Source organism: Bombina bombina, chromosome 11 (assembly GCF_027579735.1).
Source record: "Bombina bombina isolate aBomBom1 chromosome 11, aBomBom1.pri, whole genome shotgun sequence".
NCBI classification, from domain to species: domain Eukaryota; kingdom Metazoa; phylum Chordata; class Amphibia; order Anura; family Bombinatoridae; genus Bombina; species Bombina bombina.
In genome coordinates, this window is record NC_069509.1 from 55,376,554 (window position 1) to 55,390,927 (window position 14,374).

General features: G+C 38.6%; 1 protein-coding gene across 2 annotated transcripts in view; it reads left to right on the forward strand.

Annotated features, from left to right (window-relative positions):
• RABEP2 (rabaptin, RAB GTPase binding effector protein 2) overlaps positions 1-13,919 on the forward strand; it is a 22,134-nt gene extending 8,215 nt beyond the window's left edge. For both annotated transcript variants that reach the window (XM_053695139.1, XM_053695140.1), the window contains exons 4-7: positions 6,121-6,219; positions 11,004-11,141; positions 12,023-12,161; positions 13,526-13,919. In XM_053695139.1, the coding sequence (XP_053551114.1) occupies positions 6,121-6,219; positions 11,004-11,141; positions 12,023-12,161; positions 13,526-13,605 (456 nt within the window). In that variant the 3' untranslated portion in view covers positions 13,606-13,919. The remainder of the gene's footprint in view (positions 1-6,120; positions 6,220-11,003; positions 11,142-12,022; positions 12,162-13,525) is intronic.
• The last annotated feature ends 455 nt before the right edge of the window (positions 13,920-14,374 follow it).

The window sequence follows — 14,374 nt, forward strand, 5'->3', positions numbered from 1 at the left end:
ACTTTGACAGTTCGGCTATTATTTTCTATAGGCCACATTGAAGTTGATATATTCTCCTACTGTGTTAGGAGCTACTAGGCAAACTTAGATGCAGGCACTGGGGCTGACATCTCCCGGCAGTTTCATAACATAACTTAACCGACCGGGAGAGTACACGTTGTCTATTATGGGTTTGAGCGCTGCTGCATGAACATTAGAGCAGGCTCAGTGCGTAGGGGTTTTTTTGTATTGAAGATACCGGCCTATGCAATTATTTACTAAGTTAATGGCGGCAGTGAGTTCTTGATACGCTCACGATGGGCGGTACTTATGTGGGTCCATTTTAGTTGCGCAGCTGTTTCTTTTTTACCGTTTTTTTTCGGAAAGACAGTTTAGTTGAAAGTTTTGGCGCTTAGAGCAGCGCTTCTTTGCCGCACTATCTTGCTGACAGGCACCTCAGCTGCGCTAAGCTGAGTGGTAGAGGGGGTTTGCTGAGGCAACGATCTTGAATGGCATACGGACTTCCTTATGTACAGATTCAACCCTGTTTTATGCTTACATTAAAATAAACAGTTTTTATCTTGAACTAAACTTAAAGTGTCTGTTACGTGATCTATTAAGTCATTTCTGCACACCCAGACAAAAAAGTTGCTCTTTAACATTTAAAGAGACAGTAACGGTCTTTATGTATTCATTTTTATTATAAAGTTCAGATTGTTATGGATTAATCATTTTGTTTCTGTTCTCTATGTTGTTAAATAACTGCCATTTAAAGTAAAGGAGTTATTCTTTCAAATTTAAAGAGACAGTAACGGTTTTATATGTTTTATTAAAAACCTTTTATTTGATTAATCTTGTGTTTTTCTGTTCCCTTTGTTGTGAGAGGTTTCAAGAGGAATAAAATATTTTCTCACAAATGTACAAATTTTTTATAGCCCATACATGAAGTGCCCTGCACTTCCTCTATTCTCCAGACATCGCTTCCATACGATCTTTTAAGCAATCTCTGTTGTATTATCTGTTTTTTTCTCATACTGTAGGGAAATCGCTTGAGGAAATGTTGCTAATACTGTAGTATCTGTTCTGAATTTCCTCCCTGAAGCATGATGAGGAGAATACTTCGGTAGTATATAAGGGGAAACCTCAGACTCTGTCTGTGTAATTCCTTTGTATGATGCTGAAGTGTTTTTTCTTTCAGTTAAGCCTGAACACCTCTGTTTGTTATTTTAGGAGGTTTGAGCTACCCTGGACGACGCCGACTTCTTCGGGCGTAGTCATTTTCTTTATTTCCAGCAATCTATAAGGATGATTGGAAGGATAGCAGACTCTATTAAGGAGTCTTTTTCAATGGTACCCAGGGATTGTGTGTATGTTAGAGTTACAACTACTTTGTCACCGATGCAGTGGCATACTGGTTGATGCGTTGTCTGTTTCTATTAGGACAGACATTCCTCTCAAGGAAATCCAGAATTGGGTTGTGAACAATTAAGTTAGCTAACGCTTCTATGTCAGATGCTCCACTTCAAGGGGGAGCTAGGATTTCAGACTTTGCTATGAGGCCCACAGAACGATAAGACTGCGAATGCCTCATCTGAGTATACATTTTTGGTGAATGCTCTGTTGTGGATTTGCGGCTAGCTCACTGGGCTTGCAAGCAGGAGGTCCTGTGTTCGATTCCACTTTCGGGTGATAAAGAATCCTCCAGTGGCTCAGGCAAAGGTAATTGGCCAGAGACCAGAGGTCCCAGGATCAATTCCAGGCACAGGTGCAAAATCCTGGATTTGAACACTGCGCAACAATAACAAAAATTTCTGGATTGCATTCTTATTATGTTTTATTTCCCTACAAGGGGAAGACCTTGTTTGGTTCTGTTTTGTAACGGAGACTCTCTCTGATATTACATGAGGTAAGGGTAATTCCTTCCCTCAGAATAAGAAAACAGTTGTCAGTATAGTTTGCTTCCTTTCAGTTTTTCAAAGGAAGTCGTTCAGCTTTTTTCCTCAATCGGGAGTCGTCCAAATTTTCCTGTTGAGAGCTAATTTTGGAATGGCAGCAATCTGAAGATCCTGCTGATGAATCAAAGTCAGTATAACAGGCCTGTCCTCAATCCAGGAGGATTCGGTATCCCATGGATACAATATAGATTTCCTGTTTGGTTTCAGGGACAGGGTCTTGGATTTTATTCCTACTTCTTCGTGGTTTATAAAAAAAAAATAAAAAATGGGGGAACCTTCAGACCTATTTTAAATCTCAAGTGTCTAAACAGATTTTTCAGAGTACTGTCCTCAGGTGGAAGTTATTCGTTCCATTCTTCCGTTGATACAAGAGGATCAATTTATGACAACCATGGAGTTAAAAGACACATATTTGTATGTTCCCGTTCAAAGAGTTTATCACAAATCCCAGGATTTTCTCAAGGGTTCTGGTATCTCTGTTGACGATGCCTTAGTTAAGGGGCATTGCATTGGCGCCCTATTTGGATGACATCCTAGTCCAGGCGCCATCCTTACATCAAGCAAGATCTCACATGGACACTGTATTATCCTTCCTGTGGTTTCTCTAGTGGATGGTAAATTTGGGGAAGAGTTCCTTAGTTCCAAATACAAGGGTAACTTTCTTAGGAACTTTAATAGATTACCTGTTTATGAATATTTTTCTGTCATATTCCTGTTTGCTCGCTTCCATCTCAGACTTCTTCGGTTTAGCATGCTCAGATAAACGGAGATTATGCGGACTTGTCTCCTCGTTTACTACTTGAGCAGGAGACAAGGGATTCTCTACAAGGGTGGTTGTTTCTGGATCGTCTCTCCCAGGGAACCTGCTTTCGTAGACCATCTTGGGTGATTGAGACGATAGATGCCTGCCTTCTAGGGGGGGGAGCAGTCTTGGGCTCTCTAAAGGCTCAGGGAATGTGGACTTGGTTGGAGTCTGTTCTGCCCATAATCATTCTGGAACCGAGAGAGATCTACAATGCTCTTCGGGCCTGGCCTCAGTTATCTTCGGTACAGTTTATCAGGTTCCAGTCGGACAACATGACGTCAGTGACTTACATCAATCCTCAGGGAGGAACGAGGAGTTCCTTAGTGACGTCTGAGGTATCCAAAATAATTCAGTGGATGGAGGTCCATTTTTGCTGCCTGTTGGCGATCCACATCCCAGGGGTGGACAACTGGGAGGCGAAGTTCTTGAGCGGGCAGCCCTTTTCAGCCGGGGTAGTGTGTACTTCATCCGGAAGTATTATCCAGCCTGATTTTCCAGTGGGGTCAGCCGAAATTAGATCTCATGGCATCGCAACAGAATGCTAACCTCACGAGATACAGGTCCAGGTACAGGGACCCCCTGGTGGATCTGATAGATACTCTGGCGACCCCTTGAATCTTCAATTCTAGCATACCTGTTTCCTCTGTTTGCTCTTCTTCCTCGAGTACTTGCTCGAATTACACAGGAAAGGGCTACGGTGATCCTCATAGCACAGGCCTGGTCTTGCGTATTTGGTATGCGGATCTGGTGGAGATGACATCACCCAAATTTAGTTTCTTTGAAGGAACGTTTAATTTTATCCAAGCAGGGTTTTTCTGTCTCGGTCATATAGACCATGATTCAGGCTCGAAAGCCTGTATCTAGAAGGATTTACAAATAGGATTTGCTGTAAATATCTCTATTGCTGTGAATCCAAGGGCTACTCATGGAGTGGAGCTTGGATTCTTAGAATTTTGGTTTTTCTCCAGGAAGGCCTGGAGAAAGGTTTATCGTCGAGTTCCCTGAAGGGGCAAATCTCGGCATTATCTATTTTGTTACACAAATGTCTGGCGGCTGTTCCAGATGTACAATCATTCTGTCGGACCTTGGTCAGGATCAGGCCTGTGTTCATACCAGTTGCTCCTACGTGAAGTCTTGATTTAGTTTTCAAAGCTTTTCAAGGGCTTTTGTTTGAGCCTATGCTTTCCTTACCTATTAAGTTGTTATCTTGGAAAGTTTTTTTTCTTGTTTCTGTTTCTTCTACTCGGAGAGTGTCAGAAGTCTCGGCATTGCAGTGTGAGTCACCTTACCTTATTTTTCATTCAGATAAGGTAGTTTTACGTATTAAATTAGGATTTCTTCCTAAGGTTGTTTCTGATCAGAATATTAATCAGGAAATTGTTGTTTTTTCCTTGTATTCTAGTTCTTCTTCTCAGAAGGAAGAACTTCTGCATGACTTGAACGTGGTCCGTGCTTTAAAGTTTTACCTGCAGGCGTCTAAGGACTTTCGTCTGTCTTATTCTTTGTTTGGGGTTTTCTAAGGACCAATGTAAGGGACAGAAAGTTACGGCTGCTTCTTTTTCTATTTGGCTGATGAGTATCATACGTTTTGCATATGAGACTGCTGGACAGCAGCCTCCAGAGAGGGTTACGGCTCATTCCATGAGGGCTGTTGCTTCCTCATGGGCATTAACAAATGAAGCTTCTGTGGCTCAGCTTTGCAAGGCTGCAACTTGGTCCTCTCTTCACACTTTTTCAGAGTTCTTTAAATTTGAGACTTTTATTTGGCTGAGGCCGCTTTTGGGAGAAAGATTCCTCAAGCAGTGGTGCCTTCTGTTTAGGTTACCTGTCTTGTTTCTCCCGTATCATCTGTGTACTCTAGCTTGGGTATTGAATCCCATTAGTAATTAAGATGATCCGTGGACTCATCGTGTCTTAAAAAAGAAAAGAAAATGTATGCTTACCTGATAAATTTATTTCTTTTTTGACACGATGAGTCCACGGCCTGTTCTTTTTGACAGGTTGTGGGTTATTGTAAACTTCAGACACCTCTGCACCTTGGCTTTTCCTTTCTCTTCCTAACTTTGGTCGAATGACTGAAGTGGGAGGGAAGGGAGGAGCTATTTAACAGCTCTGCTGTGGTGCTCTTTGCCTCCTCCTGCTGACCAGGAGGTGAATATCCCATTAGTAATTAAGATGATCCGTGGACTCATTGTGTCAAAAAAGAAATACATTTATCAGGTAAGCATACATTTTCTTATTAACTTATTTTATATGTTTAAAGGGACATAACACCCAGTAATTATTTTTTTATGATTAAAGGGACACTGAACCCAAATGTTTTCTTTCATGATTCAGATAGAGCAGCAATTTTAAGCAACTTTCTAATTTACTCCTATTATCAATTTTTCTTTGTTCTCTTGCTATCTTTATTTAAAAAGCAGGAATTTTAAAGCTTAGGCGTCAGCCCATGGGTTATGCTTGCTTATTTGTTTGCTAAATGCAACTACCAATAAGCAAGCGCTATCCAGGGTGCTGAACCTAAAATGGGCTGGCTTCTAAGCATTACATTCCTGCTTTTTAAATAAAGATAGCAAGAGAACGAAGAAAATTTGATAATAGGAAGTAAATTAGAAAGTTGCTTAAAATTGCTGCTCTATCTGAATCGTGAAAGAAAACAATTTGGGTTTAGTGTCCCTTTAAGTTAGAGCATAGAATTGAACACACACAAAACAAACAAGTTCTGATTTACTTCTGTTATCAATTTTGCTTAGTTCTCTTGGTATCCTTTATTGGTATTGGTATTTTAAGCTCAGGAGCATGGTATCGGTACTATACTGCAGCAGCTGTATACTTTTGAACACTAGATGGCAGCAGTGTTTACACAATGGAATCCACATAAAGTGCTTTTTAGTCCTTTGCAGTCAAGTAGCTGAAAACATGGAATATCATATTTATGCAATATTAATTTTTAATAAAGTGTTTAACTATGTATTTAGTGTAAATATTTCACATCCCAGTGTTCTTCAAATAGAGGAATATGTTCTAAGTATTTATAAATAGATATTCATCTATATATATAAGCCTAGCGGAGATAACGCAGGAGCGCAAAATGTTTCTCCACTCATAATCTAGCCCAGAATTGTTAAAAGTAATGTTGCAAAACTACTGCAGACGCCTGCACATTCATTAGCCTACCTAGATATGCTTTCCAACAAAGGATACGAAAGAACTATGTCAATCTGTTAATAAAAGTAAACTGGAAATTTTTTTGTTGTTGTTTTTTTTTACATTGTACGCTCTGTCTGAATCCTAAAAAGAAAAATGTTGGGGTTCATGGCTCTACATTTGATTCAATTAATATGCAGATACATATTCCGTATATTCTGTGTACTATGGCAGGTTATGCTGCTGATGGATCAAATTAAGAACTCGGAAGAACTTCTACAGAACCTGCAAAAAACCCTGGTTGACTCCCAGCAAAAAACAACATGTCAGATGGTAAAATAGATTCACCTTATTGTCTTGTCAGGTACCTGTTTGTGACCAGCATTTTATCATGTGCATCTTTTAGCAAAATCTAGCACATGGTATAGAGCGATACCCAGTATGGTTTAGCCATATCCCTGTACACTGGCAGACATGATTACCCAGCCATAACCAGGACATATGGCACAGAAATAAACACAATATTAACCAACTAGATCCTAGCATATGGTGTGCACAGATACAAGACATTACCCCCACTAGATCCTAACACAGGCAGTTACACAAAATTACGTAGCCATAATCTAGTATTTGACTTTGGTAGGAAATATGGCAGAGATTGAAATACACCATTATCCAGCTAGATTACAGCATATAGCATAAGCAAATACAGGACGTTGTTCAGCTAGATGCCAGCACATGCTGTGGGCAGATACAGGGCAATACCTAGTCATATCCCAGACCTTGGCATTGACTGATTCAGGGCATTACACAGCTAGGTCTGAGCATGCGCCAAAGGCAGATACTGGATATCACCCAGCGATATCTCCACAAATGGCATTCTGCCGTGACACAGGCAGATACTGGATATTTGCATACGAAGAGAGAAGCGCTCTACCAGGAACGAACAACAGCTCAATAGCTTGTTCTATGGCAATTTACCACCCAGGAGCAGCCTCTTTTAGCCCAGTGTGCTTTTTACAGAGGAAAACGTTCCTGAAATATATCAGTTTGATCCCGCCAAGTAAGGTCAGTCCACCTCCCAAAATAACAGGTAATTTTCCTCTGAACAAGGAACATGACAACCCCAGACGATCGTTTCGGCCTCCTATGGGCCTCATCAGTGAGGTGCAGCCACATTCCTCTAACACACTGGGCAAGGAGTCCATTTCTGGTTTCCCCATCACACTTAGGGAGACCTCCCCAAGGTCATATTATTTTGCATACAAACAGTGAAGCGCTCTACCATAGAGCAAGCTGTTATGATGTTGTTCGTTCCCAGGTTGAGCGCTTCTCTGTTTTTATTTATGCAAATTATGACCCTGAGGGAAGTCTCCCCAAGGGTGATGTGGGAAGCCAGACGTGGACCCGTTGCTTGGTGTGCCTAGAAGGATATGGCTGCACCTCACTGACGAGGCCCACAATAGGACGAAACGTTTTGCTGTTTCTTTCGTACAGAGACGGATTGCCTGGTATTTCGGGGCTGGACTGCATTGTTAAAAGGACAGTCTACTCCTGAATTGTTATTGTTTAAAAAGATAATTAATCCCTTTATTATCCATTCCTCAGTTTTGCATAACCAACACTGTTTTATTAATATACTTTTTATCTCTGTGATTACCTTGTATCAAAGCCTCTGCAGACTGTCACTTATCTCAGTGCTTTTGACAGACATGCAGTTTAGCCAATCCGTGCAGACTCCTAAATAACTCCACGGGAGTGATCACAATGTTATCTATATGACACACATGAACTAGTACTGTCTAACTGTGAAAAACTTTCAAAATGCTCTGAGCTAAGAGGCGGTTTTCAGCGGTTTAGAAATCAGTTTGAGCCTACCTAGGTTTAGCTTTTCAAAAATACCACCAAGGGAACAAAGCAAATTTGATGATAAAAGTAAATTGGAAAGTTGTTTAAAATTGCATGCCCTATCTGAATCATGAATATTTAATTTTTAATAAGATTGTCCCTTTAAGTCAGGATCAGACTGATATGCTACAGGAAAGTTCTTCTCTGTGAAAGGCACGTGTTGAGCAAAAAGAGGCTGCTTCTTGGGTGGTAACTAGCCATAGAACAAGCTATTATGCTGTTGTTTGTTCCCAGGTTGAGCGCTTCTCTGTTTTTTTTATGCAGATACTGGATATTACTTGGCTAGATTCCAGTATATGGCATGGGCAGATTCAGGGCATTACACAGCTAGGTCTGAGCATGCGCCAAAGGCAGATACTGGATATCACCCAACTATATCTCCACACATGGCATCATTCAGCCATAGCGCAGCACCGTGACACAGGCACATACTGGATATTACCTTACTTTGCATCAAATGTTAAAAAGACACACAGCTCAAAATGTAATTAATTTTACTCCTTCGTAAGATGTTTAATACAAATATAACAACATTGCAGGCAAAACAAATAAATAATGTATATTGCTTTTTGTATTAAACTTTTAAATGTCAGATTTTGCACTTCAAGGAACATTAAACTGAAAATGTAATTCCTATAAATTTTGTATAAATCAGATAACATTGTAATATGCTGTCATTATTTATTTTGCTTGATTTTGTAGTAAAATACCACTAAGAGTTCTGCTTGTCCCCTAAAAATGGCTGAACGGCAAATTCTATAAACTAAGTTTCTTTGAAAATGCCTTAAAGTGGATGTAAAGTCACAGATAGTTGACAATGCCAAAAGCTTTATCTCCAAAAAATAGCATAAGTTTAATTCATCGTTTTTTTAAATACATTATATTAGATCTATTTATATACTTATCTATGTATATTCGTCTCGCTCTCTCCCTCCGCCCGCCATTTTGTTCCGCTTTTATTACTTTGATAGACACTTTAGTCAACTAATAATCGGCCTTACCCCATGGCGTCCAGCCCCTTTTTCCAAACGTCATTTTTACTTTATGCGCATGCGTATTTTCTATGCGCATGCGTAAACAAACCACCTGGATTTTGAAGCAAGCGCTGCGCGTTCACGCTGTTCGCATGCGCATAAAAAGCCAGCAGCCACAACATTACTCTATTGACTCGGAACAGCAAGTAAGCAGTTGTTGCTTGCTGGAAAAGTATTCAATGAATGGAAACATTCATTGAATACTATGTAGCTTAGAGTTGATCACCACTCAAATAATTTAATTACATATTTACGATCGCGATCGCGATCGCAATAATGTTGACTAACGCATGCGCAAATCATTCAGTTATAGGTAAACGCATGCGCACAAAAATAAGACAACGTGAACGAGCTTTGCTAATACGTCATAGAGCGGGTGGGACCGCTCTAGACGTTATGAGGAAGGAAACAGGGAAGTAATGGATGGGAGGAGCTGTAAGCAAAAACGGAGCTAAGTATAAAAATCAAATATAATCTTTGATTTTCAACTTTTTAATAAAAAAAAAAAGCGGTTTGGCTAATACAGATAAGATGAATTAATATTTATTATTACTAACAGGAAAATTTACATTCACTTTAAATGGACACTGAACCCACATTTTTTCTTTCGTGATTTAGATAGAGCATGCAATTTTAAGCAACTTTCTAATTTACTCCTATTATCAAAGTTTCTTCGTTCTCTTGCTATCTTTATTTGAAAAAGAATGCATCTAAGCTTTTTTTTTTTTGGTTATACTCTGGACAGCACTTTTTTTATTGGTGGATGAATTTATCCACCAATCAGCAAGAACAACCCAGGTTGTTCACCAAAAATGGGCCGGCATTTAAACTTACATTCTTCCATTTCAAATAAAGATACCAAGAGAATGAAGAAAATTTGATAATAGGAGTAAATTAGAAAGTTGCTTAAAGGGACACTGTACCCAATTTTTTTCTTTCGTGATTCAGATTGAGTATGAAATTTTAAGCAACTTTCTAATTTACTCCTATTATCACATTTTCTTCATTCTCTTGGTATCTTTATTTGAAATGCAAGAATGTAAGTTTAGATGCCGGCCCATTTTTGGTGAACAACCTGGGTTGTCCTTGCTGATTGGGGGATAAATTCATCCACCAATAAAAAAGTGCTGTCCAGAGTACTGAAACCAAAAAAAAGCTTACATGCCTTCTTTTTCAAATAATGATAGCAAGAGAACGAAGAAAAATTGATAATAGGAGTAAATTAGAAAGTTGCTTAAAATTGCATGCTCTTTCTGAATTACAAAAGAAAAAATTTGGGTTCAGTGTCCCTTTAATTAGCCACAATCAAGGGAGATCAGGTAACCATACTTGTCATGGTTTATATGTAAGCATGTGAGTTGAAAGTGAAAAAACAAAAATATTGTATTATTGTACTGTTGCCTGCATATAACTATGTTTAACCCCTGAAAGAGTTTAAGCTATTGTAAAAGTCAGAGCAGCGATGCACTACTGGGAGCTAGCTGGGCACATTAGTTGAGCCAATGACAAGAGACATGTGTGTCGTCACCAGCTAGCTTCAGTAGTGCATTACTGCTCTTGAGCCTACCTAGGTATGCTTTACAATAAAGGATACCAAGAGAACAAAGTCAATTTGATAATAGAAGTAAATTGAAAAGTCCCTTAAAACTACATGCTCCCATCTCAACCATGAAAATGTAATTTTGACTTTTGTGTCACATTAAAGGACCATTAATAACAATAGAACTGCATAATCCACACATGCACAATAAAAAAGACGATGCAACAGCACTTTGAGTTTCAAATTATCAGTAGATTTATTTTTTGTTTCTTAAAAAATTCAAAGAATGTTTCCATTTCCCTGCCCACTGTATCATGTGACTGCCATCGGCCAATTACACTGTGAACTCTCTCACATGTTCAGTAATTGCTGGTACATCAGTGCGTATAAAAAGAGCACAAATTAATAACGGAATCAAATTGTTTAAAACTGCATGCTCATGAAACATTATAGTATAAAGACTACATGTATGAACACTGTCACTAAGTTAGTGTTAAAATATCTCTGACATCTTTACAACATCACTGCTATTGCTCTATACATTTCCTATCTCTGGTCATTCTCTTCTCAGAATTTGTGTTCTCTTCAGAGATCGTTCATCTTCGCTCATTTGTTTCCACACTGCTTTCTCATAGGGGTCTTTATTGGCATCTTTTGGTCGTTTGTGCAAGGATGTGAGTTCCTTAAATGAAGAAAACGATAAATTGAGAGCTTTAAGTTGTACAGGCTCCCCCAACGAACAGAGACAGGCAGCATCACACACACCCCTGCAGGTATGTAAAGTTCCCAGCATGCACTGCAACCCGATATTGGCCTAGATTACAAGTGAAGCTAAAATTGCTGTCGCTCGTGAGTGTTGGCTGCGCTCAATGTAAAAAATGAGTGCTCTCCGGTTAGCTCTGATATTACAAGTTGAAAGCAGAAAGATTGCGAACAAAAGACTCAGTCGTGCTAACTTCAGGATTACGGATATTGCGACCTCTCTATCTACCTCCTCCCATAGACTTCTATGAGGTGCGCTAAAGAAAGCTTTTTCTATTTATTATATTAATAATAAATTATCTGAATTACTTTTTTTTTGTAAAATATATATCTATACTTATATATCTATATGAATGAATACACATAGAAATATATACTGAAATATATATATATATATATATATATATATATATACATACATTAAAATAAAATAATTTTTTCTAAGTGAAGAACAGGAATTTTAAATATTTTTAGTAAAAAAAAAATAGTTTTTATTAAAAATGTGTATATATGAGTAATACTTTATTTTAATATGTTTTACATGTTTTTTGAAACTTTTTTTTTTAAAACTCTTACACTTTGCTTCAAGTCTCAGGTCGTGCTAATTGTTATAGCACTATTTGGCCTTTCGCTCGAGCGCAACCCTATATTTTCAGCTTGTAATATCAGTGCTATTTAGCACGGTCGCGATATCCTTAGAAAGTAATGGGTGCGCTAGAGCGATGTCGGCGGCGCTAACCTTTCTCTGGTAAATTTGATTTACTATGGACTTGTAATATCATTAGTGCGGTCCAGCGATACCGTTTATTACGTCCTGCACTTGCATTACCTCACCACTTGTAATCTGAGTTCTTTTCTATAAAGTGGTGACTTGTTTAGTGTTTGACCACAGAGAGAAGCGCATCACCGGCAGGAGAGGTTGTGTATAGAGATTGTGACGCTGCAGGAGGAGCTAAACGCTTCACTGGGAGAGAAAAGTGATTTGGAGGAGCAACTGAAAAGGGAGAGGGAGACTCACACGGAAGACAGAGGTGAGAGCCATAGAGGCACAGAGAGGAACCGATAGAAACAAGCACAAAAATACGTCAGTTATACTTAAGGGATTCCGAATATAATTTCCCATCAATTGTTTAAAGGGACATTGTAGTGGGACGATTACACGCTCTAATTCATTGCACTACTCACCATGGAAATCGGTTTAAGTTTGCAAACTGGTTAAACGCATAGGTAAAGTTATGTTTGGGAGATGCAGGGAACAGCTAGGGAGCCAATCGGCAGAAGAAGCTGCACAATCCCGCCAATCACCAGCTGTGTGATCAGCTCAGGAGCTGCAATGCTTGTGACTCCCAAGTGAGACTTTACCTTTGTGTGTAACCTCTTTGTAGGGAGATGGGGCTTAAACTCATAGCTCCACAGACAATAATGCAGATTACAGCGTGCACCCTTTGCACTACAATGCCCCTAATACATAGTAAAACAGAACTTCTTCAAAGGATATTGTCATTGGCTATTTTGCCTAATTTTCATGCAATTTATCTTCAATCGTGTTTCTTCCACTGTTTCAGTGCATCTTGTAGGACCCTGCGACATGCTAAACAGTGAATGCTTGATCAGTGTAGAAGTTCATTTATTTATAAATATTGAAGACCCTGGACTGTTTGACAATGCAGATGTTGCTAATACAATTAGTTTTACATGCTCTTATTTTATTATCCGCATATCACATAACAGTAATTAAACAATGTATTTCCAATTTAACAGTCATTTTCTTAGCACACAATTTAGAAGGTTTTTGCAAATCATGATCAGTTCATGGAATTCATGTTCCTAGTCTCCTTTGCTGTGGCCATTTAGGGTCAGATGTAAATGGGTCTGTGCTCTGAGTTAACCAATCACTGTGTAGAATGTCCGTTAAATGTCACCATGCTTAATAGGAAAATGTTACCCATATGCTTAATCACCTGAAAGTGATGCAGCACATCTGTAAAAAGCTGACTAGACAATATCATATGATCATCTCTGTGCTTAAAGGGACTGCGAAGTCAAAATGAAGCTTACATGATTCAGATAGGGCATGCAATTTTAAACAACTTTCCAATTTACTTTTATCATCAAGTTTGCTTTGTCCCCTTGGTATTTGTTGAAATCTAAACCTAGGTAGGCTCATATGCTAATTTCTTGAAGGTTGCCTCTTATCTCAGGGCATTTTGATAGTTTTTCACAGCTAGACAGCGCTAGTTCAAGTGTGCCACAACACATACAAATAGGGAGTATTGTTACGTAGTGCAAATTTTGTAGTTTTATGTTTATATTTTTTTCTAATCTTGTTAGTAATTAACCGTAATTTTGTCTGCTCTTCTTTTTTTGTTTCTTTCATGCTGCTTTGGAATCCTAGAGATTATGGAAGGTAAGTATCATAATATCATTCTACTAGGACTCAAAAATGTGAAACCTCTACTTAGAACTTATTCATAGATAACAGCAGATGCAGTAAAAGGGACATTTCAGTTTAACATTTAAATGCACATAGATGAATTACATCTCTGAATATATTGGCAAAAATGCTTCTAGTAAAAGTTATCACATGCATGTGAAGCATAACTAGGATATTCTCAGTGCACCAGCATTTTAAATACTGCAGCTGCACATTGCACCAGTGGGGCTTGTATCATGTCAGCAATTAACAATATTAGTCATTAACAGATGAGCACCTTAGGTTCTTTGAACAAGTGCTGGTGCACGGTCCATACTTGAAGTGAATGTCAACTTAAGCATAGTCGCTCAAGTCATAGGAAAGAATTTTAAATATAAATGAGACTTTCATTTATCAAATGTGTAGTATATACTTTTATCTTCTGCAATTTGTACCTTGTAATGATAGAAGGCTAAGCACCGTTCCTCCGCCTGCCATATTCATCAATTGATTGACAGATGATCCACCAATCGTTGTTTAATTCCGGGCCATGACGTTTGTGCAAAGGGGCTGAACAGCGATCTGTCAATCAATTGATGAATATGGCGGGCGGTGGAACGGCGCTTATCCTTCTATCATTACAAGGAAAAAATTGCAGAAGATAAGTATATACTACACATTTGATGAATGAAAGTCTCATTTATTTTTAAAATTCTTTCCTATGACTTGAGCGACTATACTCAAGTTTACATTCACTTTAAATACACTTTTAAAACAGCTATAGCTTTTATTAGAAGCATTTTTACTAATACAAGTTTATTACAAAAATGC